This window comes from Pygocentrus nattereri, chromosome 5 (assembly GCF_015220715.1).
Source record: "Pygocentrus nattereri isolate fPygNat1 chromosome 5, fPygNat1.pri, whole genome shotgun sequence".
In the NCBI taxonomy this organism is placed as follows: domain Eukaryota; kingdom Metazoa; phylum Chordata; class Actinopteri; order Characiformes; family Serrasalmidae; genus Pygocentrus; species Pygocentrus nattereri.
In genome coordinates this window covers 20496155-20523419 of record NC_051215.1, presented here as the reverse complement: position 1 = coordinate 20523419, position 27265 = coordinate 20496155, and the positions used below count along the sequence as shown (strand labels likewise).

The 27265-nt window shown below is 40.3% G+C and overlaps 1 protein-coding gene across 1 annotated transcript in view; it reads right to left on the bottom strand.

The window, feature by feature from the left end:
* kcnk12 (potassium channel, subfamily K, member 12) overlaps positions 1-24802 on the bottom strand; it is a 60020-nt gene extending 35218 nt beyond the window's left edge. Inside the window, exon 1 of the mRNA XM_037538410.1 lies at positions 23476-24802. Coding sequence (XP_037394307.1) covers positions 23476-23815 — 340 coding nt within the window. The 5' untranslated portion in view covers positions 23816-24802. The remainder of the gene's footprint in view (positions 1-23475) is intronic.
* Positions 24803-27265: the final 2463 nt, after the last annotated feature.

The following is a 27265-nucleotide window of genomic DNA, read 5'->3' as shown; positions in this document are numbered from 1 at the left end:
GTGTTTCACTGCACGGACGGATTAAATGTGGAGGTGAAATTTCCCTGTTGTTTGACTAATAAGGGTCACTTAGGTTAACTTTGCAGTAAGATAAAGCTCTGCTGATTGTTCAACACAGTTTTAACTATAAATGGTCTTAAACACTTCTAATTCACTCTTTAACACTGAAGGTTGACACGCTGACTGTCACCAAAGCAACACAGAGAACAATCTTGCCTGGCTAGTTGCTCACAAAAAGGCCATGAAAAGAAAGATTTAAGATAAACTTTGATAATTAGAGATGAAAGGACAGACTTCTTTCCATTTCTAAGCACTTCAGCTGATTTCCTGATACTTTTATTCTATAATATCTTGCGGCGCAGGACTAATTTTCAGTGGTGTGTGTTGGAGTGGGCAGGAAACCAGCCCCTGAAGCACATCCCGCAAATGAATGAAAAGGCATAATGAAGTAGAACGATCACTAAATCATATACAGTACTCTGCGAACGTTTCAGGCATCTAAGCAAATTTTTAAATAATTTACCTCAGCAGTGAGTTTATCACAATATACATTAGAATAAAGTCATACTCATAATTCAAATAAACATAAAAACAATGAAAAGTAACAAAAATTTCTTGGGTCCATATTTTTCCTTGACACCTTCACAGCCACCACAGAGACTTAATATCATCAATTATATTTTATCATTTTATCAATAATTATTCAATTATATTTTATCAGTAACTTTTTAACTACATATAATAGTGGGCTTCTTCGAGGAGAGGTTTGAAAATGGTTTAACAAACACACTAACATCCAGAAAATCAATATTAATTTATATATATATATATATATATATCATTATTAATTATATAGATATATAATCATTATTAATTAATATTCTATACATTTTGTTTATTAAAATAGTAACACTTTTCTCAGCAAATAAACACAAACTACACAAATAAATAGATTTTGAAAATGTGTCTTTGGTGCCTAAGACTTTTGCACAGTACTGTAAAAAACAAAATGATGACAGTAAAACAGTTAAAGTGAACAAAGTCATTCTAAACAGTTGTGAAGCTGCGGATCAACACGTTAATAACATGCAGATTCTTGTAGCTCACAGAGACAGAGCCTTCAGTCCGATGGCCTGACCAGCAAAACACCAACAATAACTTTGGTTTAATTCTGGTTCTGTGTTTAAATAGTGAATAAATTTCGTTTACTTAAGTTGCTCACAGTGAGCCTGATGACCCCGACAGTCTTATTTCAGAAGAGGATAATGTGTGTGTGAATAGACTGTGTCAGATATTTGAGGTTAGTTTGCTCAATGGAACTGCGCAGGCAGGAGTCGGACAAAATGTTTTGGGTGGGAGAAGGACAAATGATTCCGATTGTCTATGGGAGCAGGCGGGAACGGAATGGAAAAAATAGCCCTGCGCGGACGTCTACTGTCAACCACCAAAAGCTTCTCATTCATGAAAAGACAAGCAGCTGGCAAATGAGATACTGCCTGAAAAAGCCCCATAAAAACTCAAACATTATGAGACATTTTACAAGAAACTTTCTATGTTTAAGGAAAAGTTTCCTGTCAGAGATGTGGGAAAAGCAGCTATAGCTGAGCTAAATATTAAAGCAGAGTAGAGTAAGTCTGAGTTTTCATTTGCCTTATATTTTTAACTCATATTAACACATACTGAGAGATATTTACAGCCAATATTGTAAAACATTACATCAATAAAATGGACATACAATGTTGCAGATCCCAAGGTGGTTTGACTTTTGTTGAAAGGATGAAATGGCTTTTCTTAACATCTGGGGTTGCCGACGTCTGGGTCAGCGTGTCAAAATTTTTCCTGCCTACACACTTTAAAAAGGCTCTTCAGATTGGTGGAGAACATGCTGCATATAATTCCATGTAAAACATTGTTAAAAAAGGTTCTATATAGCATCAAAAATGGTTCTTCTATTGTTACAGGCTTGATATCATTACAATAGAAAAACCATTCATTTGGTTTCTTTGAGTGTTCATAGTTCTATTTAAACTATTTTCTTTACTAAAGAACCATTGAAACACCATCTCTTTTAAGTGTGTAGGGTACAGTGATTACAGTGACGTGAGGGCCGTGAATATTCTCCCATAAATAAAATAATAATAATAATACTAATAATAATACTACTAATAATAATAATAAAACTATAGAACACATTTATATTATCATACTGACTTAAACACAGAACAATATAGTACATAATCCAGAAGGACTTTACAGTGTATTCATCTGCACTGTCTACGTTGTCTGCACTGAGCTACAGTACAACTCCCAGTACATGCCCAGGGAAGGAATGAACAGGGGGTGTGAGAGAGAGAGGGCGAGAGAGAGAGAGAGAGAGAGAGAGAGAGAGTGAGAGAGAGAGAGAGAAAGGGAGAGAGAGAGAGTTTCTTGTTTAATGAGTGCTGCAGTATGACCCATGTGCTGCTGCTGTGTAAAACAGACGAATTGTCTCGGCTACAATAAAGCCAGACATAACGAGCAGAAGCCGGTCTGTGTATCAAAGCCGACCCCACAGATGTTCCTACAGCAACTGCAGAGCTTTGTTTGGTTTGCATCATCCTATGGCACCAAGTCCCCCTGGAGCACTCTGAATGGCACAAAAGCTGAAGGAGGCAAAATCAGGCAGTCAGAATGTTTGGGCTGAATGTGTCGCTGTGAAAACATACTCTGGGCCTTGCTCTCCAACATCTTCCCCATTTGTTTTCAAATGTGTTCCTGATAAACGTCTTAAGAAAGTGTACATAAGGAGTCGGAATCACGAATGCGTTCATAAGAAAAAACTTGGGAAGGTCCTGAAGACAAATGCTAATGCTGACTACACATTAGAAGACTTTGAAGACTTTAAAGAGACTTCTTCTGAAAGACTAAAGTCTGACACCCTCTCACAACAAAAGACAGTGTCATGGGGTTTATAGTCACAGACTGATTTTGCAAAGACTGGGAATCATGCAAGGTCACTACTTACAAGACACCTAGATTATTCCCCATTGTGCACCTGGTGGATATTTAGGAGCAGATAAACACTTTTCCTTCGACTCTATAGCGGTACAGGTAGGAAGACATGTTGGTTGAGCATGTAAAGGTCTAGGGCTCAGAGCAGTTCCCTGTAGAGCTGTACACTCTGACACATCATCACCCAAAATGTTTTTAATTAACCTTAATTAACTTTTTAAATGTCATATAAAGATTTACACACCAACACAACATACAGTGTTGATTCGGTGTTATGAACTGAACCATAAAAAACAAACCAAAGTGAACCTGAAATATTAAAGCAGTTTACACACACACATAATCTAAACCGCTTATCTTTCTGGGTCTCTTTGGGGTGCTGGGGCCTATTACAGCTGTCATTGGGTGAAAGGCAGGATACACCCTGGACAGGTCGCCAGTCCATCACAGAGTGCAGTCAGTTTACACTTTAAGTTAATATGATTATTGTATTAAAGTGGAGCAGATTTGCTGTTTGACAGAGATTTTAGAGCCGCTTGCTCTTGCCCCCCTCGCACGTCACTATCTGCATAAGCCAAGACTTAAAACTTACGATAATATTAAACACAGCTGATTTTATCTCAGCATCAAGATGAGTTAAGACGGCCGTCCTGACCACCTCACACCAAACGACGATGACGAGAGCGTGACGCGACTCTAACAAGACTCTGATTGACCCTCATTGGAAACTGGAATTGCTTGAAAAGTCGTCTGGTAAAAGGCCGGCATTAGAAGTTCATAAGAATGGGCCTCGTTCTTCAAACGTTCTTAAAAAGAAATTTCTTCTTAAATCCACTTACACAGTTTTTATAAAGATTCTGACTGATAGATGTTCTCTTATGTGGCGTTTGTTCTCAGTTAAGAACAGAATCTACACACACTCAAGACCACAAAGGAGAGAACAGTTCTGCGCTTTAAGAACATGTCATGAATCTGACGTAGACTTCTTCTTAGGACCTTCATGAAGAACAGGTTTAGGAAAAAACAGGAGCATCCCATTGTTCTTAAATGCAATTCTTGAAAAAAAAACTTAAGTTCTCAAGTATTCTCTTTAGATAATCTAAATGTTCTTAAGATTTTCTTTACTATGTACCATAAATGACCCAAGATACATCTTGAATTTTATTATATTTTATGAAAGTTATTTCCATGGGCAGCATGGTTGGTATGGTGCGTAGCACTGTCGCCTCACAGCAAGGTGGGCCTGGGTTTGATTCCCTGGCCGGGCGACCTGGGTCCTCTCTGTGTGGAGTTTGCATGTACTCATTTCCTCATGCAGTCAGGCCAATTGGACATGATAAATTGAATGTGTTTATCTGTCTGTCTGTGCTGCGATGGACTGCCAACCTGTCCAGGGTGTATCCTACCTTTTGCCCAATGACAGCTGGGGTAGGCTCCAGCACCCCCTGTGACCCAGAAGGAGAAGCAGCTTATAAGATTTATGTGTTATTTTGTTTAATCCACTCAGATAAGCAAAAAGGAGGAAAAACATCAAACCAAGCATCTAAAAGAATTAGCAAACAAGATCTAGAGCTGATGGAGAAAGAAACTTCTAACAAGAAAAAATCCTCATTGGAAAACAGGGTAACTGTGGGGTGATGGAGGAAGATGGCCAGGAGCAGCCGGGGCAGCGTCCGAGATAAATTTAGATGGTTACCTTGTCAACACTCAAAGCCTAGGACAAGTGTGAGGCTGTCATGATGTTAAGAAAGCATTTAGGAACATAATATTTTCATGAATAACACTTCCTAGAATTATTCTAATAGCTAAAAAAGGCAATTCTTAAGAAGTTTCTTCTATTTCTTCTATTAAAAATGAAGTGAAGAAAAAACTCTTGAGTGTGTGGAGATTCTGTTCTTACCTCAGAACAAACCCCACATAAGAGAACACGGGTGAACGTCAGAGTCTTCATAAAAACTGCGTAATTGGGTTTAAGAAGAAATTTCGTTGGTAAATGAGGCCCAGTATTTTGGACCTGGGCCTGTAATAGTTAATCTATGGAGAATTAATTAATTTTGATAGGGTGGTCCTGTTTTAATCGGTGTAACTTTTTTAGCCTTTACGGTAGATTCAGTGGCCAGAGACACACAAACCAATCACATGCGCTGTAAATATCACATGTGACGCTACTCAGCCAATAAGATCTGTGCATTACGATGAGCACTGAGACTCAAGTGCTGACAGTAAATATTGATGAAATTTGACTGAACTTGACTTTATTTGATTTAATATTCGGTTATTGACTGTATAAGATGTTGACATTTGTATGTATGTTGTATGAGATGTGGACATTTTCTGATGAATGAATCTCTTTACATTAATTTACATTTAACATGAGGAACGCTTTCCCCTCTCCTGTAAAATGGCTGTTGTTTTGCAGTTATATTTGATATGTAGCTCAAACATGGTTTGCACTTATTTTTGCCTGATTTCTGACATTTATTATATTATAAATGGTATGATGCATATTATATATGAAGGCCCAGCTCTTATAAACGATACAGAACCCTTTGCAATGGTTCTCTGCACAGTGAAATGGTTCTTCAGATGGATGGAGAATGTACTGTAGATGGTTCTAAATAGCACCAAAAAGGGTTTTTCTATTGTCACAAACTTGATATGATTGCAACAGAAGACCCTTTTTGGTGCTATATAGAACCATCTACAGCTCATTATTCATCCATCTGAGGCACCATTTCATGGTGCAAATAAACATTTAAACATGAAAATTATTCTTTGAGTGTTCAGGGTTCTGTATGAATCTACTGTCTTTACTAAAGAACCCTTGAAGAACCATCTTTTGTAAGAGTGGTCACAGTTCACCACTGGTTTATATCTAGACTGGCTAAAATGAAAGAAGATATCTAGTAATAAACTGCTGAGATATCAAGTTAGATAATCCTGAAAGTGAAAGGTCACCAAGAAAATAATTTTTCTTAAATAATAATTTTTAAAAATAATAATCTCCGACTACAATGCTAGGCTTTATTTATAAGCAGGGGTGCAAATTAAGTGGGGAGGGGCATATTCAGGAGGCTAAAGACTGCATTCTGAAACTCTCCAAAAATGTAGACCTCTCGACTCCCCATTGAAAGACCTGCTACAGCTAATTGCTATCAAAAGCACTGAAAAGCAGCGCTGACTACAACCAAACCAAACAACAACTGTTTGTGTTTAATTTTGAATTAAATTTTAATGAGAATATTATTTTAAAAAATCAACAGTTGTTTCACAAAACCACTCTGAACAAAGAGATGTGTACTTTAAAAATTTAATATAGGCAATAAGATTGCTCCACATTTAACCCACCTGTGTAGTGAAACACCACATACACACTTGTGAACACACACACTAAGGGGCAGTGAGCATCCTTGCCCAGAGTGGAGGGCAGCCCTATCCACGGCACCCAGGGAGCAGCTGGGGGTTAGGTGCCTTGCTCAAGGACACCTTAGTCACATACTGTCAGCGCTGGGGATCGAATAGGCGAACTTCTGGTCACAGGGCTGGTTCCCTGACCTCCAGCCCACGACTGCCATAATAACAATGCCATGATAACAAGCAGAAATACAATCTCATATGAGGAAAAAAATAACCACTGCCTTTTCTGATAAACTAGTGTTCCTAATGCGGAAGTTTTCTGGTGTAGATACAAAACAATCACATAATAATGACAGAAGTGAAAGTTAGTGGGACTTGCCGATTAACCCTCTGACACCATTTCACACGAGTCTCTGATGTGGACTTAATGAAGAATGAAGGGTTTCTGCCGTGATGGTCAGCCCTTAGTGATTTCCTGAGTGTCCATCAGTCAGTTTCACACAGATTGTACACTCCTTGGCAAAAAATGGGCCAAGCCCAAAATATAATTGTTTTTATGAATGGTTTTTGGCTGTTCAGAGTCCAGATTTAAACCCTACAGAAACTATTTCTCTGCTGTCAGGACAAAGTGTCATGGTAACTTTACAGGAGAAAGAAAAAACATACTTTACTTCAGTGGAAGTCAATGGAACCAGAGATTTTTACCAAGTAATTTTGGGCTGTTTCTTTTGGTCCATTTATCATGAGATGTACAAACAATGGAAAGAACAACAGGCATGTCAAAAATAGAAAAACAGCAAAAATGGAGATACAAGGTTTAGTTCCAACAGGAGCGATTTCGTCTACATATACCATCTAATACCATCTCTAGCTTGGCAGTGTTTTTCTGCTGTATGAAGGCGTCAGTGTTGAGTGGAACAAGTTGGACTCATTTCTGTAAATGTATGTTTACACACAAAACTTCAACATTTAAAGAAATCAAAGGGAAACCTTCTCCCACACTGACATAAGACTTCAGTGTACTTTTTTTTTGAACATTCTATTTTTTATTTTGTAATATTTAACAATGAAAACATAGTACAGTGTAAACTAACATAAGACAACTCTTTGTTCGGTTTTCCTACTCCCTAAACCGGTTCTTCTCTCTCTGCTCCACTCAAAGCAATATGATAAAACAGTAATAATAAACACAAGTACAAATACAAAAAGGAGGTAGATGAAATACCTTGGTGAATAGAAAATAAAATTGGCACATGTACACACCCATACATACACAAACATATATACATTTGTATACATACACCTACATATACATACATACACCTGCATATACATATACACACAGTACCAAACCGTATTAATAATAATGTTAGTAATTACCTCCATTATAGTATGATTGAAACACCATTTCTAGATCAGTCATGTTTCCATTATTATTTATTTATTTATTTATTTATTTATTTTTCCCCTTCCCTTTAAATAGTCACCCCAGAGGAGCCTAAGCCAGTTCAGTCTCAACCCTCAAATTTCTAGCCCTAAAACTAGGGCAGTAGCTGGAGTTCAGCTTCGCACAGAAGTCATGTGAGGTATTATAAAGAAACAGGTCGAGGGTCTCTTCAATCAGATGTGTGTAAATCCTCAAGGTATGTTATAAAAGGTAACCAAGTGTCAAAAAACTGATCTGGGGGGGGGGGATTAGCCCCCTTCCAGTTTAAAAAAATTAGGCGTCTTGCTAGCAGGGTGGAGAAGGAGATAACATGACATTTATCTTTAGTTAGAGATGATCCTTCTGGTCGTGTACCAAATAGAGCTAGTAGAGGATGTGGATCAATTACAACACCATAGATGTCATTAAAGGTCTTAAATATACTCCCCCAGAACTACTCCAGTCTAGGGCATGACCAGAATATATGGGCTAAGGTAGCTGGTGTTTGCTTACATCTATTGCATGGTGAGCTGGTATTAGGAAAAAATTTTGCCAATTTGGAATTAGTGAAACTCGGCCTATCGAATAGCTTAAATTGTATCAACAATTTACACAAGGGAACAATGAGTGCACCTGGTGAAGAATGCCCTCCCAATCAGCATCAGAGAGAACTATAGTTAAGATGCTCTAGCATCTGAGGATTTATAGAGCTAACAGTAAAACATATATGTATGGGAAATAGTGCCATGTTTATTTGGATTTAATGACATATCAACTATTAACAATGGAGGTAAACTGGGGAAGGAGCTGAATGGTTTTTGAGTAAAGCTCCTTATCTGAAGATACCTGAAAAAGTGGCTTTGCAGTAGATTAAATCTTTGGGAAAGTTCGGTGAAAGATAGGAATGAGTTGTCTGAAAACAAATCCTTTAAGCGTCGAATTCCCTTCTTGTACCATATACAAAAAGTCGAGTCAGAATAGGAAGGCATGAACAAGTGGTTTGACACTATAGGACTCAAAACTGAGATCGATTGTTAACCCAAAGTGTTTCCGGAATTCTGGAGACCAAATTTTTAAGGTATGGGTGACTGCAGGATTAAGAAAACAAAGAGAGGTACATCCAGTTGTGGGAAGAGATGAGCATACCAAAGAGCTTAAAGAGAATTGGCTGCAAGACCTCTCTGCATACGCCCATATTGGGATAGAAGGGGAGTCTTAGAGTCATAGAGGTGGACAAAGTTAGAGTCAAAGAGAACATCAAGGGAACGTGCGACCATTATGCCCAGATATTTAAATCCTCTGTACTTTAGCTTAAAAGGAATGTTGATAGGGAAATACTCGCTTTTCTGTAAGTTTAGTTTGTAGCCAGAGAAAAACCCAAAGTTCTCTAAAATGGAGAGAATGTGGGGGAATGATGACAGGGGGTTTGAGACATAAAGCAGGAGGTTGTCTGCGTACAGCGAGACCTTATGTTCAATACCCTTACATCAAATAACGCTGAAGTCAGAACAGTGTCTCAAAGCTACAGTCAATGGCTCTATCGCTATAGTGAACAAATAAGGGTCACCCTTGTCTCATGCCTTGCTCTAAGTGGAAATACTGTGAGTGGGAATTGGTAGTACATACAGATGCTACCAGGGACGCATATAACAGTTTGATCCAAGAGACAAACGTAGGGGGGAAACCAAACTTTTCAAGAGTAAGGAAGAGATAAGGCCATTCTACCCTATCAAATGCATTTTCTGCGTCCAAAGAGACTATTATTTTTTGTGCATCCAAAGGAGATTCCATATAAATTACAGTAAATAAGTGCATAAGATTACTGAAAGAGTTGCATCCTTTTATAAAGCCTGTTTGAGCCATTGAGATGATTGAGGGTAAAACTATTTCAAGTTGCAATGCGAGAGCTTTAGCCAATATTTTAAAATCTAAATTTAAAAGTGAAATAGGTCTGTACGAATCACAGAGAGTAGGGTCCTTATTTGGCCAGTAGAGATATTGATGCTTGTGTTAGAGTAGGTGGTAAACAGCTGTTAGAAAAGGATTCGTTAAATACAAAGAGAAGTAACAGAGCCAACAGGGTTGAGAACTTCTTCTAGAACTCTAGGGGAAAGCCATCTGATCCTGGTGACTTGCCACTCTGCATAGCCATTATTGCAGTGGTGTTTTCAGGTAATTCAAGTAGGTCTCCCAGATTAGGATTAAGTTGGTCACTAATTAACAGTAGGTCCAGATTACCGAAAAAATTATGCATTTGACTTGGATCACTGGGATATTGTGAGACATACAAAGACGTGAAGAAACTACAGAATCTATCAGATATCTTTATGGTTATGTAATATGGCTCCAGCTGAGGACTGTATCTGTGTTATCATTCTAGAAGCAGTGGACTGGCGAGCTTGTAAGGCTAAAAGTTTACTCACTCTATCTCCAAATTCATAAAATTTATGTCGCATTCTTAGCAGTCTCTGTTCCTCCTGAGAAGTGGAAATGAAATTGTACTCAGTTTGAAGACGCACTCTTTCATTAAACAGGGTAGAGTTGGAGGACATGACACACTGCTTATCCAAATTAAATATAGCATCTGATAGCTCCTTTAATTTGGCTGTCTCTTCCTTTTTGAGATGTAAAATAAATGATTTGACCTTTATTTGGAGATAATGCGAGTAAAATAGTAAATTATTTGAATTATATGCCTTAAGGGTCTCCCAAAGTATAGATCTTGATATTTCTGGGTTATCATTGGTGTCCAAGAAAAACTTTATTTCACTGGTTATAAATGCCTACAAATCTATTATCAGAAAGCAAAAGAGGGTTCAATCGCCATGGATAAACAGCCAGCTTCAGGGGAGATGAGCTCGAATGAACATGGAGCATGGTCAGAAATGATAATACTATGGTATATGCTTGAAAAAATAAAGGGCAACAAGTTTTTATTGACCAGAAAAAAATCAATGCAACTATATGAGTGGTGTACAGGGGGAAAAAAGGAAAAGGCTTTTGAAGTTGAACAAAAGAATCTCCAGGGGTCTAATAGTCCACACTGCTCACAGAAGTTCTGAATCACCAAGGCTGATTTTGAGAGCTGGGCATTTTTTGTGGATGACCGGTCTAACATCTGATCAAGCACGCAATTAAAATCTCCACCTATAATTACTGAATATTTATTTATTACCGAAATCCTGGCAATAACTTTGTTGAAAAAATTACTGTCATCAAATAAATTGGAGCATAAATATTCACAAGAACGATTGGTTTCCCAAAAAGCTGACCCATTACTATCACATAGCATCCGTTAGGGTCAAATAGCACTTGGTCACTAGTAAAGGATACATTCCTATTTATCAAAATGGCAACACCTCTACCTCTCACATTACACACACACATACACATACATAGACACATATACAAAGCCATACAGACATATAGTAATATATGTATCCATGTGTCTACATATACAAACGAGCCCACATATACACATGGCTCCCTGTCATAGAGTACACTGGCCTTACACAAAATGCTCCTTAAGAAACTTGCATGGTAGAACTATTTACATAGCTAACAAAATTCTCTGTCAATTCTTATCACGATTATAAATTGTAAATCAATGAGAACATAGATTAGGCATAGAGGAACCATGGTATGTCTATATTTGGAATTCAAGCCAATATGTGGTTCGTCTATACCCACACTCAATGTACACTTGCATCCGGGGAGAGATTCAACCCCTGTAGAAACGCTGTGACCTGTTGAAGCGATTCAAAGACATGCTTGACCCCTTTATGGTTGAATCTCAATCTCGGCCAGGGAAGAGCAGCCCGTACTCAATGCCAGCCTCGCGGAGTTGGGGTTTGATTGCCTTAAATGCAACTCTCCATCTGGCCACAGCTGCACTGAAGTCCGGGTAAATATGAATCCGGTTACCCTGAAACTGCAGTTGTCCCTTCTCTCGTGCCAGCTGGAATATCTGCTCCCTGGTTTGTAAATGATGAAGCCGCACAATCATCAGCCTCGGCAGCTGGTACTGCTTCGGCATGGGAGCTAAGGAGCGACGTGCATGATCTATGGCTGGCGGCTTGGTGAAGGACTCAGACCCAAAAATGTCCAGTAGGAGAGAGTCCATGAATCATGTTGGACCCTCTAGGCACTCGGGAATTCCAATGAATCTGATATTATTTCGATATGCACGATTTTTGAGGTCATCAAGTTTCGCCCAAATGGTTACGTTTTCTTTCACAAGCACAGAGCACATGTTCTCTAGAGTAGTATCACGTGAGTCCACCTCAGTCAGAGAATTCCCACCATCCTCCAGGTTTCGTTCCAGCACATGTAAAGTAGTTTTTAGACTCGAAATGGATGACCTTAGTTCCCCAAGAATCTCAGCCCTGAACACAGATACTTCAGACTTTATTCCGCTGAATAGCTGCCTGATGTCGTCTGATTGCTCTGGAGCACTGATGGCTGACACTGGCATGGCCCCATTGAGGTCCTCGCCGCTCTCCACCATCCTGCTCTTTGTGTTGACTCTCGGCGTGTTAAATCTCTCACTTTATAGTTAGCTTTACTAGGATATGTTACCATTTACCACGTGGGACAAGTACAACAGTAAAAAAAATGTGGAAAAAACCATAAATTAAGCAAATATTTCTGCGGAGCAGTGGCTTCCAATCCTATCACGTCGCCATCTTAACCAGAAGCCCCTCAGCGTACTTCTTGTGAAACAAAATTCTGGAAGGTTGTGCGAAGCCAGAATCGCCTTACTGTCTTGCATACTTTCTGCGGTTTCATGTTGCAGATGCTCCATGTGGCGCTATGACACTTCATGATAGTTTGGCGACATTTGAGTTCAGAATACTGTCACCATTGAAGGTGGAACGGGGAAATTGGAACAAGAAGCTGGTGAATAGGAAGCCGACTCCAGCCTAACCCCTTTGTGAATCTAAATATAAGATAACCTGTATGTTTTAGTACCAGCGGTGGACAAGGACACAAACCATGTACTTGAGTTAAAGTAGATATCGAAGGTAAAATATTACTCCAGCAAAAGTAGAATTTCCTCTCTTTAGACCTCCACTTGAGTAAAAGTACTAAAGTATTTGCCTTCAAATGTACTTAAGTATTGAAAGTAAAAGTACTAAAAGAGTAATTATGGCTCTGATGTCCTGTTTTTTTTAACAAGACTCGCTTCATGAACTCGTTTTAGGTGAAAATACTCCAGTGTCTCTCTTGGTAAACCAGTCATTTAATAGAAGGTCATTAATTAGTGACGCTGACGTCGATTAAAATGATCATAAGCACAAAAAACTGAAGGCAAACACTTTCCATCAGGGAGAACCGAGTGGCTCTGAAATCACTTTTTACAGACAAGCAAAGTTTCAGTTTAAGATTTATTTACAACTTAGTTCCAAGTTTAAGTTTAATAAAAATTATTTAAACTCAGGATCACAAATGAGTTCCCTTTACTATATTGATCTGTAGGTCTCTGTTCATAAACATAAACCAGCCAAAACTAATTTACTATAAAATGAAATGGTGTTTGTATAAATTCAGAAAAAAGATGCGTCAGTCACGACTGCATATGTGGACATATTTCTAAATTGTGCTTTATTTACACAAAGTTAGGTTAGTTCATCATTTATGTTAAATAGACTCTCCCAAAATGTTATGCTGCTGCACTGACATTTAACCATGTGCTAAGGGTCAAAGCAAGCTCAAAACAAAGTGACCGCTGTGCCCTGATTGGTGTTCTTGCTTTGCGCTTTTTTCATTTTGGCATTACGTTACACACAGAAACCAAAAGGAAGGACAGATTTCTCAAAACGTAGTGGAGGAAAAAGTCAGATATTTGAATTTGAAATGTAGTGGAGTGAAAGTAAAAAGTCGCCCAAAATGGAAAAACTTCAGTACAGATACACGAAAAAACTACTTAAGTACAGAAACTAATTACAATTACTTAGTTATTGTCTGCCACAGTTTAGTACTAGTTAGTACTTCTGAATAACAGACTTAATATCTTACATTTAGGAAGCATTCATGGTTTATTTCACACATGCGTGGTTCACAGTGAAATATTAGTGTATCTGCCAAAGCTGAAGCTCCTCAGAGTCATCCATGTTTGTTTAATGACACGCCTCTTTTTTCCTGACCAAGCAGAGGCTTTGTTGTGTAATGGATTCCTTCGGGGAGTTTGCACAGCTGCCATGTGCAGGCGAACATCCTCTCCTCAAGAAGCCGAGGCCTTAACTGCCTTTAATTGCCTGGGAGTGTACACAGACACACAAATCCAGCAGCTCCACACAGTGAGAGGCAGATGATGTGTATCTCAGCCCCTCTTCATAAGCTCATAACTCCAGATGTGAATGGCATATGATCTCAAGATAAGATGGGTTTGAAAGGGCGGCTCTACTGATTCAGGAGGGGATTTCTGAGCTGGATCATCACAAAGATACAGAGACGGATATAAAAACAGAGGATTTGACAAGCAGGTGAGTTTGTGGACCTGAGAAGGTTAATCTAGAGCTGTTGTACACAACCTACATGTGCATCTTCATGCAGCTGCTCTGATTTAGCCTTATAAGCCTTTAGACTTATACTCAAATACCATCATGTCATCAGCAATACAGGCTGTATATTGTTTTGTGACCATCACGTCAAGACCTCTCGAATTTATCTGGCATAGTAATAAGTCCTTCCCTCTGTTTCCGCCAGTGTTTTTATAAAATCCATAATATAATAGGAATACTCTAACATTCAAAATCTGCCACAGTAGTGTAGAGGTCAAGCGATGATTTTTCGTGGTCAGACTTCTCTTTCCATTCACGTACCAGCAGTTCTTCCCCAGGAGAGCTGCTGACTTTTTCTCCAGTCGCATTTAGCTCTCCTCATCCGGCAAATCACAATTCTGAGGAGCATCTGCCATGCATCAGGTGGATTCAGTCAATAACTTCGAGCAGTGCCTGTTCGTCCACAAGGGGGTTGCCCTTCCCGGACTGAACATTGCTTTAGCTTGTTTGCCTTTCTCGACTACAAAGGCCAGCAGGGTCCATGCTAACAGGTCCCTCTCCTCTGGGTAAAGCAGTCTGTCTGAGCTGCAGAAGCAGAGCAGTGCTGGTGGAGAACAAGCCATCTGTAGAGAAGGTGACAGCAGGGAGCGCTGAGGGTCAGAGATATGACAGCCTGCAGCGCTGCAGATAAGAGCCTGAGGCAGCAGATGCAGCACAGAACCACCAATGAACTGGTGGCAGATTCTGTTGTATGCAGAGATTTGGACTCCAGGCGCGTGGTGACTGATTCACCCTTAAATGACTCGCCACTCGACTTGGGCTCACCCTTAAATGGCAGATTCTGTTGTATGCAGAGATGTGGACTCGAGGTGCATGGTGACTGATTCACCCTTAAATGACTCGCCACTCGACTTGGTCTCCCCCTTAAATGACTCGCCACTCGACTTGGGCTCACCCTTAAATGGCAGATTCTGTTGTATGCAGAGATGTGGACTCGAGGCACATGGTGACTGATTCACCCTTAAATGACTCACCACTCGACTTGGACTCTCCCTTAAATGACTCACCAATCGACTTGGACTTGCCCTTAAATGACTTGTGACTTGACTCAGACTCCCCCACAAATGACTCACTACTTGAATCAAACTCGCCCTTAAATGACTCTTGACTCAGCTTCGCCCTTAAATGATTCACAACTTGGACTTGCCCTTAAATGACTCACACTATCGCTTAACTCGGGCTTGTTCAAAAATTATTTGTTAATTGATTTAGCCTTGCCATTAAATTACTTGAGACTCAACTCACCCTTAAAGGACTTGCATCTCAGCTCAGACTTAGCCTTCAATGACTCATGACTTGGACTGGCAATTACATGACTTACTCTTAAATAACTCTAACCCCTAAATGATCCATGACTCATCCATAAATGACTGGCCAATCAGACTCTCCCTTACATGACTCACGGTATGCCTTGGACTTGCTCTTAAATTATTCTTGATGTTTTTCTACAACAATATACTCTCTACAGTACAGATTTAATTTTTTTTAACATTTTTTAGTGAGTTTTTCACTGTTGATTAAGCAGTAGAAGCTGAGAAGGAGTGTGTTATCACCAGTAACAACAGCGATTTGGTCACTGTAGATCATCACAGCCATGATGTTATTGGCGATAACACGCTCCTTGAATGTTCTATTGCTTTAATACAAGTTAAAGAAATTATAGTAAGAAATTAATAAACTGGACCGTGAACGTGGTGTTTAATATGTTTTAATGTTCAGTTCCTTCCTCCAAATTATAGTTCCTTTACGAGCAGCTTTTTGCAACGTCAGAGTAATGAGTTCCGACCCACTTGCTGCTCAGCTGGCAGTTCCTTCTCCAGCTCATTACACTAAATTCCCAAACTGTCGTCACCACTAAGCAGCTTTTCAGTCAGCAGCTGTGACAGAAGAACAGCTAAACAACCTGGAATCAGCCAGAAATGAACCCAATACCATTCACCAAACGTGTGGTCTGATTTTCAGAGTCTGATCAAATCAGACTGAGCTATAAAATTGCCACAATATCAGGTTCAGCTCAGTTTTGTCAGTTTTTTCCAGATCAGTATTAATGTTGTTTTGTTCCAGCCAGTCTGTAAAGCTTCTTACAGCCCTCTACACATACGGCTCTAGCATTTATTTAGCTCCCTCTCATTCATAATGCAGCTCATCCATGATGGGCACCATCAAAAAGATTGTTCAAAACCTCAACATCACATATTCACTCTCAAATCTTATACAGTCTAACATAAACATTTAGGTTAGCGTTAGATTCTAGTGGGAGGATTTCCATGCCTGTAGAGCATCAGCTTGTCTAAGATTAACACAAGTGAATAATCTAGCAAATTACATTAAATGTAAATTATTTTAAGATCATTCTAATCTAATTTACATTAGAAGAAAGTCAAAGGAGAATAAGTGTACAAACAGTTGTTTTCAAAAAGTGATTAAAAGCTCCAAAAAACTGTGTCTCTTAACAACCATCTGGAAGAGCCGGTCAACCCCAACTGCCGCCATCAGATAAACAGCACTTAAAGCTTTGATCTTTGAGAGAGAGGAGATAAAAATCAAGCTGCTTCAGATCTAAAAACATACACAGGTGTTTCTGTTCATCCTTCCACTGTGAGAAGACCACTCAGCGCTGTGGGTCTGAAAGGATGTGTAGCTGATCAAGAAGAACCTCACTGAGAAAAGGAGATGGACGCATCAAACAAAGTCCAGACTGCAACACCACTGAATGGATTTGATTACTTCAGAAAATCATCAACCAGCTTCTAAGACTGAGCTTTGGAGGAGTGTCTGCAGATTCTTTGAGGAGCTGAAACTAAGGCTTCTGCAACCTGTATGATTCATAAATGTACGTGTTGAGTAAATGTATGTTTTTGCTTTTTTCTGATGCTGAAAATTCAAATTTATACTTAATAGTTGTTTTGACAAAATAAATACAATACTTAAATAAAATACTCTTCAACTTTTGCACAGCATTGTATTGGTCCTGAATGTTTACGAAAACCAAAACACACACACACACATGCACGCACACTGGCCAGAGGGCACCCTGGCAGATACACTTGCTCTTTTATTGACCAGTCACAGATGTAAATGTTCCTCGTGGTGTGCAGGCATTAGCACACTTGTTTTTTGAGATGCAGCCCCAGAGCAGATTGTTGAGCCTCAGGCTGCGTCCTGAACTTCAACACCAGGGACTCTTCCTCATACCAATGTCACCAACATGAATGGCTTGTTTAAAGCAATTCTTACTAAATATTTACAGTTTGCTTCACTTGGTGAAATGAGCAGGACCGACACTGGGCCGGAAGACTGGAAACAAAAACATTAATATGTTTTAATGTTCAGTTCCTTCCTTCCAAATTATAGTTCCTTAATGAGCAGCTTTTTGCAATGTCAGAGCTCCGCCCACTCGCCGCACAGCCAGCAGTTCGATCTCCAGCTCATTACACTAAATTCCCAAACTGTCATCACCACTGAGCAGCTTTTCAGTCCGCAGTTGTGACAGGAGAACAGCTATACAACCAGGAATCAGCCAGAAATGAACCCAATACCATTCATCAAACGTGTGGTCTGATCTTCAGAGTCTGACCAAATCAGTCTGAGCCATAAACCTGCCGCAATATCAAGTTCAGCTCAGTTTGGTCAGTTTTTTCCAGATCAGTATTAATGTTGGTTTTTTCCAGCAAGTCTGTAAAGCTTCTTACAGCCCATTTAGTTTGGCTAATGGTATTGAGTTCATTGGGTTCACTGCACAACAACGGTTAAAGGTTTACAGTGGTTAAATTAGCGTTTCCTCTGTTTTGGAGCTTCAGTGCTGCTCTAAGAGCCCCTCAGAGAACATAGGACCCCAACAGTAGCGCTACCAGAGCCAGTTTAAGGGGAACCTGGTCAGTTACTATTTCTCCCATTACAAAAAAATAATTGCAATATACAAGAAGGTGCCCACAAGCAAGACCTCAAAGAAGTGGTGTGAGTAGTTAAATGGCTAAAAACAAAAAAGTAAACACGAGTCTTATTATTTTTGCTGGAACTTCTTTTAATATATGGAAAGTAGAAGGAGGTGTTTATTAAAACACCAAAATATTTACCACCATTTTTCACAGCAAACAGCATAACTGCGTATCTGCTACTGAGCTCTGATTGGTTAGTGTTACTGCTACTGAGCTCTGATTGGTTAGTGTTACTGCTACTGAGCTCTGATTGGTTGGGATTACAGTTACTGAGCTCTGATTGGTTAGTATTACTGCTACTGAGCTCTGATTGGTTGGTATTGCTGCTACTGAGCTCTTATTGGTTCGTGTTACTGCTACTGAGCTCTGATTGGTTGGGATTACAGTTACTGAGCTCTGATTTCTTAGTATTACTGCTACTGAGCTCTGATTGGTTGGCATTACTGCTACTGAGCTCTGATTGGTTAGTGTTACTGCTACTGAGCTCTGATTGGTTGGGATTACAGTTACTGAGCTCTGATTGGTTAGTATTACTGCTACTGAGCTCTGATTAACATTACTGTTACTGAGGTCTCATTGGTTAGTATTACTGCTGACAATAGTAAAATTGCAGAAAATCTGAAATATATGTTTTCTTTGGGGATTTTCTATTTTGCCTCACAGCACCCTGCGTTTATTCCTCCACCAAGAATGGAGTTTAAGGCCAAAATCTTCTCTAAGCTATCAAAAAACAGTGTCTCAGTCATCAGGCAGTGAATTCATTACCATCTCATGTAGTAACTTTCTCTGAGGGAGCTTTTTGAGGTGGACGTCTGGTTCCTATCAGCAACACTGTGAACAGTTCTGACTCTGTCAGTTTATCTAGAACTTAATGTTTCACGGCAAACCACTCTGAACCACTTGTTTACATCTTAACTGTTTCATTATGCAGAACATTTAAAAAAGGGTTGTATTTTTCCTTAAAGGCTACTGGAAAATGTGTGTGATGAGAGAATAGATGTGTTGTGGGCAGGAGGCTGAGGGTGGATGTGTTTTGGGTTATAAGGGCAGCCGTGTTGCCGGTGGCTACAGCTCTGAGAGAAAATATTACATATTTATGTTATCGCTGCACTGTTGTTCACTTACTCAACCAACACACCACACAGACAGACACACACACACACACACACACACACACACACACAAACAAACAAACAATATACACAAACCAGATGTCCATGGATACTTAAAGCAGTGAAAAGACTGCCTAACAGAACTGAAAGACTGAGAAATGCTGTAACGTTTGGATCACAGAGATGTAAATTAATGCAGGACAATATTAATAACAGTTCACTTGCAGCAGATTCAATATCTTAAAGGATCAGTATTCTACTTTTCTGTATTTTAATTTGTCTCATGATGTTCACTTATAACATCTGTGTCATTTTATGCACCAATTTTTTACATAATCATTTTCCAACCTCTGTTTATCCCTATATTACTGTACCTTTTAGACTGATATATGTAAATAAACTCTGTTCTAATTGGCTGTCCTGACTGGCTGTAGGCTGAATAAGCCGCAAATATGCAAATATGTTTTTAAAAAGCTGGTTTTGTACCTATTTGCATATACAGGCAGTGTGCACTCTGCTTTGAAACTTTAGCATTAATATAAGTTAAACTGTAAAAATAAAATTAGAACCCTGTTTCCAAAAACGTTGGGACACTGTGAAAAATGTAAGTAAAAACAAAATGCAGTGATGTGCAAATCATTTAAACCCTATATTAAATTGAACACACTACAAATACGTGAGAGAATAGTGCTGCACATTAATCTGCAGTGATAGTGTAGAGAGTGGTCTTGCATGCAACTGCACTCAGCCAAGGAGTTAACATAGCAGTCCCTGCTAAAAAAAAAAATGTTAGAAATCATTAGGATCCAAATCTAGTGGTTTTGCTTCCTGGTGAGAATTGGCTATATGGTCTCCAAAAGAGACCACTAGTTTCCTGTAGAACCCATTAGGAAATCATGAAATGCATTCAGAATCAACCAATGGTCATCTATTAAACCATTAGAATCCTTTACATTGTGATATCAAGCCATTAAAAAAGACAAAACACATTACAAAACCATCAGGAACCAATACACAATGGCTTTTATAAATTTATTCAGTATGGATAGAGGACTGGCTCTACCATGGGGTCTACTGTGAAGTGTGGACTCCTTTCTGGCCCAATGAAACAAAGTCAAACAAAAGCAATCAAGAAATATGACATAGACCAAGGCTGTGGTCTTCTCTGTGGTGTTTTATGGATGTGAAAGCTCGACAGCAAACAAGAGAGACAGCGAGACTTTCAAGAGAATCTTGGTGGACAAAGAAAGTAAATGAATGGATCCCCAACCAAATCACGCGTCTCCTTTCACTCAAAGCTCAGATCACCAAACTGAATTTTGGACACATTCTGAAAGGAACCAGTTCACTGGAAAAGGCTGTTATGCCTGGACAAGGTGAACATAAAAGAGGACAAGCAGCTACAGGATGGATGAAGACAGTCAGAGGAATCATCAACCAGACATTCAGAAGCCTGAAGACCCAAACAAAAGACTATCAGAAGACAAAGCTGTCATCATCACAGAAAAGTTCTCCCATTTATCTAATGGTAATCTCCCATTAGGTCAATTACCAATCAGTTATCATTGCTGTGCTATGAGCTGACAAGAGATCTCACATGAGAGGCAATTCACTCTAAACCATGCTCAGAAACAAACACTGGATCTCTACAGTGAGAAAATGTTTAACCCCTGAAATCTCAGGCTTTTTACCTCCCTTAGTAACTACAGGGACTTCAGTGCAGACTGGCTGAGCAGTTCTTATTGATGTATTTCACGCCGGGATCAATAAAGTTAAAAATAAAGTAAAAATCTATCTATCTATCTATCTATCTATCTATCTATCTATCTATCTATCTATCTACAGTGTACTATAGTAATAATAATAATAACTAGAAAAGTGCCTTTCCTGAAGGAAACGCTGAATAGTTGCGCAGCGGATATTATGGAAACCTATACGAGGAATGAGGGATGAAAAAACTACACATAGAGGAGTGCGGGTCAGTAAGGCAGTGGATTAGATCTTGGGGATCTGCCCTGAATGAGTACATGTACTTTGGTGGCTGTCGGGAAAAAGACGGACTGAGGCTTTGTTGGGTTCAAAAATAAATGTGACTATATGGGAGGAATGAGGGATAAAAAAACAACAAATAGAGGAGTGTGGGTCAGGACTGTGGATTAGAGCTTGGGGACCTGCCCTGAATGAGTACATGCATTTTGGTGGCTGTTGGGCAAAGAAGTAATAGAGTTTGTGTGGTGGCAAAAATGAATGGGAATCAAAGGGAAGAATGAAGGATAGAAAAATGACAAATAGAAGAGTGTGGGTCAGTATGGTTGTGGCTTAGAGCTTGGGTACCTGCCCTGAATGAGTATATGCATTTTGGTGGCTGTTGGGCAAAGAAGTAATAGAGTTTGAGTGGTGGCAAAAATGAATTGGAGTCTGTGTGAGAAATGAGGGATGGAAAAAAACGACAGACAGATGAGTGCAGGTCAGATCAACAGTGAATTCATGCTTGGGGGCTTGCCCTGAGATAGTGTATGTACTGTAGTACAACTACTGTAGATTATCATGCAATTTTTCACTGCATTCATTCTCAGTGTAAACTCAGTGCTACCTTAAAAGAAGTTCAACCTTAAAATTCAGTGCTTCCTAAGAGCAATTCCTAAGAGAGGGAGTCATTGTGACATCATGTCTGGCAAGCTGCCAACAGTCTGCCCATTCATTCTCTATGGGAGGAACGGATGGAATAAAACGAAAAATGGATGAGTGTGGGTCAAACCAACAGTGGATTCATGGTTGGGGGCCTGCCCTGTGATAATATATGTGAAACGGTATCATTCGGGCAAGCAGAAGTACCGTAGATTGGCATGCAAATTGTCACCCCATTCATTCTCTATGGGAAAAAATCTGCAAAATTCCACTGCTGCACAGAATCCATGGATCTGATCAAAAAGCCGTATAAAAGCACGCATCACACTATCAGGCCAGACAATCTGGAGTTGGAATGGTGTTGATATCTCGAAAATTGCGGGACTAGTTACGTGGCAAAGAAATGGCAGAAAAAAAAAAAAATATATATATATAAATTGGATAACATTATAGTTGCGTATTGCTTTAGCAATCAATAATAATCAATAAACATCGTGAGCTGAAAAGGCGGAGCTTTGAAGGAGGAATGTGACGGACATTCACAGAGAGGTTGTGGTGCATAGTTTGGGGGCTGAGCTCAGGTTTAGTGATGCAGGCCAGATTTTATCAGAGGTCAATCCAGTGCTGAATGTAAGTGTAAAGAACCACCTTTAAGTGTGTAGGTCAACATATTACCCAGCCAAGTATAATTCTCACACCTTGTCCCTAATTCAGAAAGAACATTCTTTAAGGGTTCTTTAGTAAAGGCAATGGTTCTATTTGTAACAATGTGTTCAGTATAGAACCATTTCATGCTTACAGGGTTCTTTGCATGTTGAAATTGTTCTTCAGATTGATGAAGAGTGTTGTTTGTGGTTCTATATAGAAACTTTTTGGAAATAGCACCAAAAACGTTCTGCTATTGTTACACTGTGTGTTGATTAACTCAAATCCCCTGAGAAGCTTTTTGGACAAAACCCACTTTGTTCTGTAGGACTGATGCAGATTAACTGATGTTAACTAGATCTACTTCAGTAACTTTTTGGGTGCTAGAACCAGTAGAACCAATTTCAAAAAGGTTTCATACAGAAGCGTCTACAACACATTCTCCATCAATCTGAAGAACCATTTCACCATGCAGAGAATCATTTAAGCATGCAAATGTTGAGTGTTCGTGGTTCTATATAGAACCATTGTCTTTACTATAGAACCCTTGAAGACCCATCTTTTTTACAAGTTATTATGGGTATTTGGACTCAGGAAGATCAGGTCATTCTGCTTCAATCTGAGGAACCACATCACCATGCAAAGAACTCTTTAGGCTCTAGATAGAACTCATGGACCATTGGCCTTACTAAAGAACGTTTGAGGCACAGTCTGGTTTTTTAGAGTTTGGAGTTCGGATATTGTGTATCGTGACTCCGGTATCGGTATCAGACGGTAAGACGCGCTATCGGTGCATCGCCGCTTTACTAACTCACCGATGGTGGACACGACCGTCCCGACGAAGTAGAAGGCTCCCGTAAAGTCCCATCTCGGCCTGAGGGAGTCTGCGCGGATCCCCGCGGCCACGGCGCTCTCGTACTCCCGTAGGAAAGAGCTGAGCTCCTGCAGGCTCACGTTGAAGGCTTCGCTGAAGTTATGCAGGGTCCGGTTCCAGCGCCCACGCGCGCGCAGCTCGGAGGGCCTCTCGATGGCCGAGAAGATCGCCGCGCCGCACAGCAGGTACACCAGGATTAGGATGGCCAGCAGCACGAAGCGCCCGTTGTCCTCGTTGACGTGCAGCGAGCGGCAGCCTGGCAACCTCTGAGCAGGCATCATCCGGACTTCAGCACCACGGACAGCGACAAGGACATCGCGCTTCGTGCGCCTCTCCGCCGCTCCTTTGTCGTTCTCTCTGATGGGAGAACCTCAGAAGAACACTTATACGAGAAAACCCATCCTTAAAGCGGACCCCACGGCGCGTCCTGCTCTGGTGCGCCCATTACGCACAGCCTTCGCCAATCCGCAGCGGCGCTTTTCACCCAAACACCAGCTCCTAGTGGACGAGCTCTCCGCTTTTAGTCTTTCCGAGCTCGCAGCAGTACCGCGCGCTGATCTGGACATTCCCTCTGAAGGAGAGGAGCCCGCCTGGGTCTCTGCACCAAACCGTCCGTCCGCTCACCGACATCCCAGGCTTGCGTGAACGCAAGGAAGGAAACACGTTTCAGACTTTTTAATCTCGTCTGGGACTCGAGCAACATCCAAAAAGCGCATACTAGCACATTAGATAGTGCGCCAACAGCAATGCACCATCAGAAGCGCGCTCGGTGCGTGCAGGACAACAGTGTCCTGCTGTATCTGTGCGTGAAGGACATGGAGACGTCAGCACAGACCGACTGCTGTTCTTTCTCGATGTTCAGCTACGTTTCGACTACGATATGAGTGACAGTCACTGCTGCTCTAATAATCCACCCAGTTTAACCCAGCGCAAAGTTATCGGCGCTCACAGGCAGCGGTGGTTCTGCTGACGCAGCATAAACTCGGAAAACTTCCCCGAAGCTCCTCCATGACGACACACTTCTCACAAGCTCTGCTCAGGGTGAGGAGCGCCGGAGAAACTGTCCTCAGAGCTGTTTTATCCGACCAGCACGAGTGAGCGCTTGTTTTCTCCACCCGTTTTCCGGCAAGCCCCGCCCTGCTCCGACAGGATTGGCTCGTAGCTCGTAGTAGGCAGCCTATTGGGTTGAAGACTAAATGCTGGTGCGAGTATACTGGTGGCTAATCCCAGCGCAGGAGGGCGCGGTTTGGAGCAGGGGGTTGGGAAAAAATGCGAGTAGTAAGTGGGCGGGGCTTCCACTAAAAATGCGCCAGTAAGCATCAGTGACCTCTTATGTAAGAATATCACCAACAGGTCTAATAAGCCATCAGCAAATTAAACCTTAAAGATCAAATAGCTGATAGGCTTAAAAAGAGAGTTCTCCATGGGTTCTTTAGTAAAGGCAGAGGTTCTATTTAGGAACATGAGTTCTATATAGAATCATTTCATGCTTAAAGGGTTCTCTGCATGGTGAAATGATTCTTCAGATTGATGGAGCATCTGTTGTGTATGGTTTTATACAAAACCTTTTTCGAAATGGTTCTATTTAGCACCAAAAAGGGTTCTTCAATTGTTACAATGTCAAGAATGTATACTACACACATTTAAAAGTAATGGTTCTTCAAAGGTTTCCTTGGTAAAGAAAATGTTTATTTTGTGTAATTAAGGGGTTCTTTGCATAATTAAGGGGTTATTTGTGTAATTAAGGGGTTATTTGCATAATTAAGGGTTAGTTGCATAATTAAGATGTCCTTTGCATAATTAATGGGTTATTTGCATAATTAAGGGGTTATTTGCATAATTAAGGGGTTATTTGCATAATTAAGTTTTTGAAAAGGGTTCTAAATGGCACCAAAAAGGTTCTTCTTTTATGTTACGCTTGAAATCATAACAATGGAACATATTCTCCATCAATCTGAAGAACACTTGCATGTAAAGAAGCCTTTCTTCAGACACAAGGTCCTTTGAGTGTTCATGGTTCTATATAGAACCTAAAGAACCCTTGAATGAGCCTCTTTTTAAGGGTGTAGCGGAATCATTTTTCATCACTTTTTTCTGGTCAAGAGCATGTGAGTCAGTGAAGCCGATTCAGTTATGAGTCAGGTTTCAGATTTACTTTATAAGTGTTTGTAATCTTGTTTAGGGAAACCCAGCATCTCTCCGATTGGCTCCTGGTATCGTCATTTGCATATTAGTAACTTATTACTTGTTTGTTGACGCTCTTTGTGTTTTTTGACCACCATCCCAACTTCACAGCTAACAGCTAAGCCACATGTTGTTGTAATGATATTATGTAGATTAACTTTATTAACTTTATTTTGTTAGTTTTGATTGTACTTTTATTAGTAAAACATAACTGTATTAAGTTGAGTATATATTACTCAACTGGGAATTAAATTTTTGGGTAGTACATCAGTCTAGTTAAACCTCCGGGGTCCACAAACTTGTCTGTACATCAGATTCCCCTTTTCTATATCTGTGTCTGTATCTGTTTGATGATCCAGCTCAGAAATCAAGGTTCAAAACCTTCCTGAATCTGTAGAGCCTCCCTTTTCATTCCATCTTATCACAAGATCCTAAGAGAATCACATCCGGAGTTATGAGCCTATGAAGAGGGGCTAAGATACACGTCATCTGCCTCTCACCGCGTGGAGCTGGTGGATGCGTGTGTCCGTCTACATTCTGTGTGAAACTGACCAACGGACACTCAGGAAAACGTTAAGGACTGACTGTCACGCCAGAAACCCTTCATTCTTTATTCAGTCCATATCAGAGACTAATGTGAAACGGCATCAGAGATTTTACAGCTGCTGAAGCTGCAGCAGCGGGTTTAGAAAGTAGTGATGAAGATAACTGAGTGTTTAGATATGAACATATAAGGATCGTGTTCTATGAAGAACGATTAAACAAGAGTTTAAGAAGAGATGAGCAAATCTGGAAAATTACCTCAGAACCCAGAGGGTTAATTAGAATTTACTCAGATCTCTTCAGTGAGATTTATTTGATTTGGTTAAGTACATTTTACTCAGTCGAGTATCTGAGAAAATACTTGACAGTTTTGTGGAACCATTTGATCCAACATTAAAGCAAATCCAACATTTCATCAGAAGTGTGAAAAACTGTATCTAAAACTTCAGAAATCTTCAGAGAAATTAGATTATTTTGCTATTTTAGAATTTAGGCCTAATTCTGCTGGGCATGTTTCTGTTGTTTGACTCAGCACAGCTCAGCGAACACCTTCCGGATGGATGCTCATTTGTCTCCCATGGCTTATTCCTGGGAATCCGAGGCACCTCATCAAGTGGATGAACGATAATAACTGCTACAATTACATAATTAAGATCTTGGATACAGGACGACACACATGCTGCTTTTTGGGAGTGATGAGTCTGGTTTGATGGCTGGATCGACGCTGGGAGTTCTCCTGGTTTGGGGCAGTCGTGGACTGGAGGTTAGGGAACTGGCACTGTGACCGGAAGGTTGCTGGTTCGATCCCCAGCACCGACAGTCCATGACTGAGGTGTCCTTGAGCAAGACATCTAACCCCCAATTGCTCCCCAGGTGCCATGGATAGGGCTGCCCACCGCTCCGGGCAAGTGTGCTCACTGCCCCTAGTATGTGTATATTCACTAGTGTGTATGTGGTGTTTCACTTCACGGGGTTAAATGCGGAGGTGGAATTTCCCCGGTTGT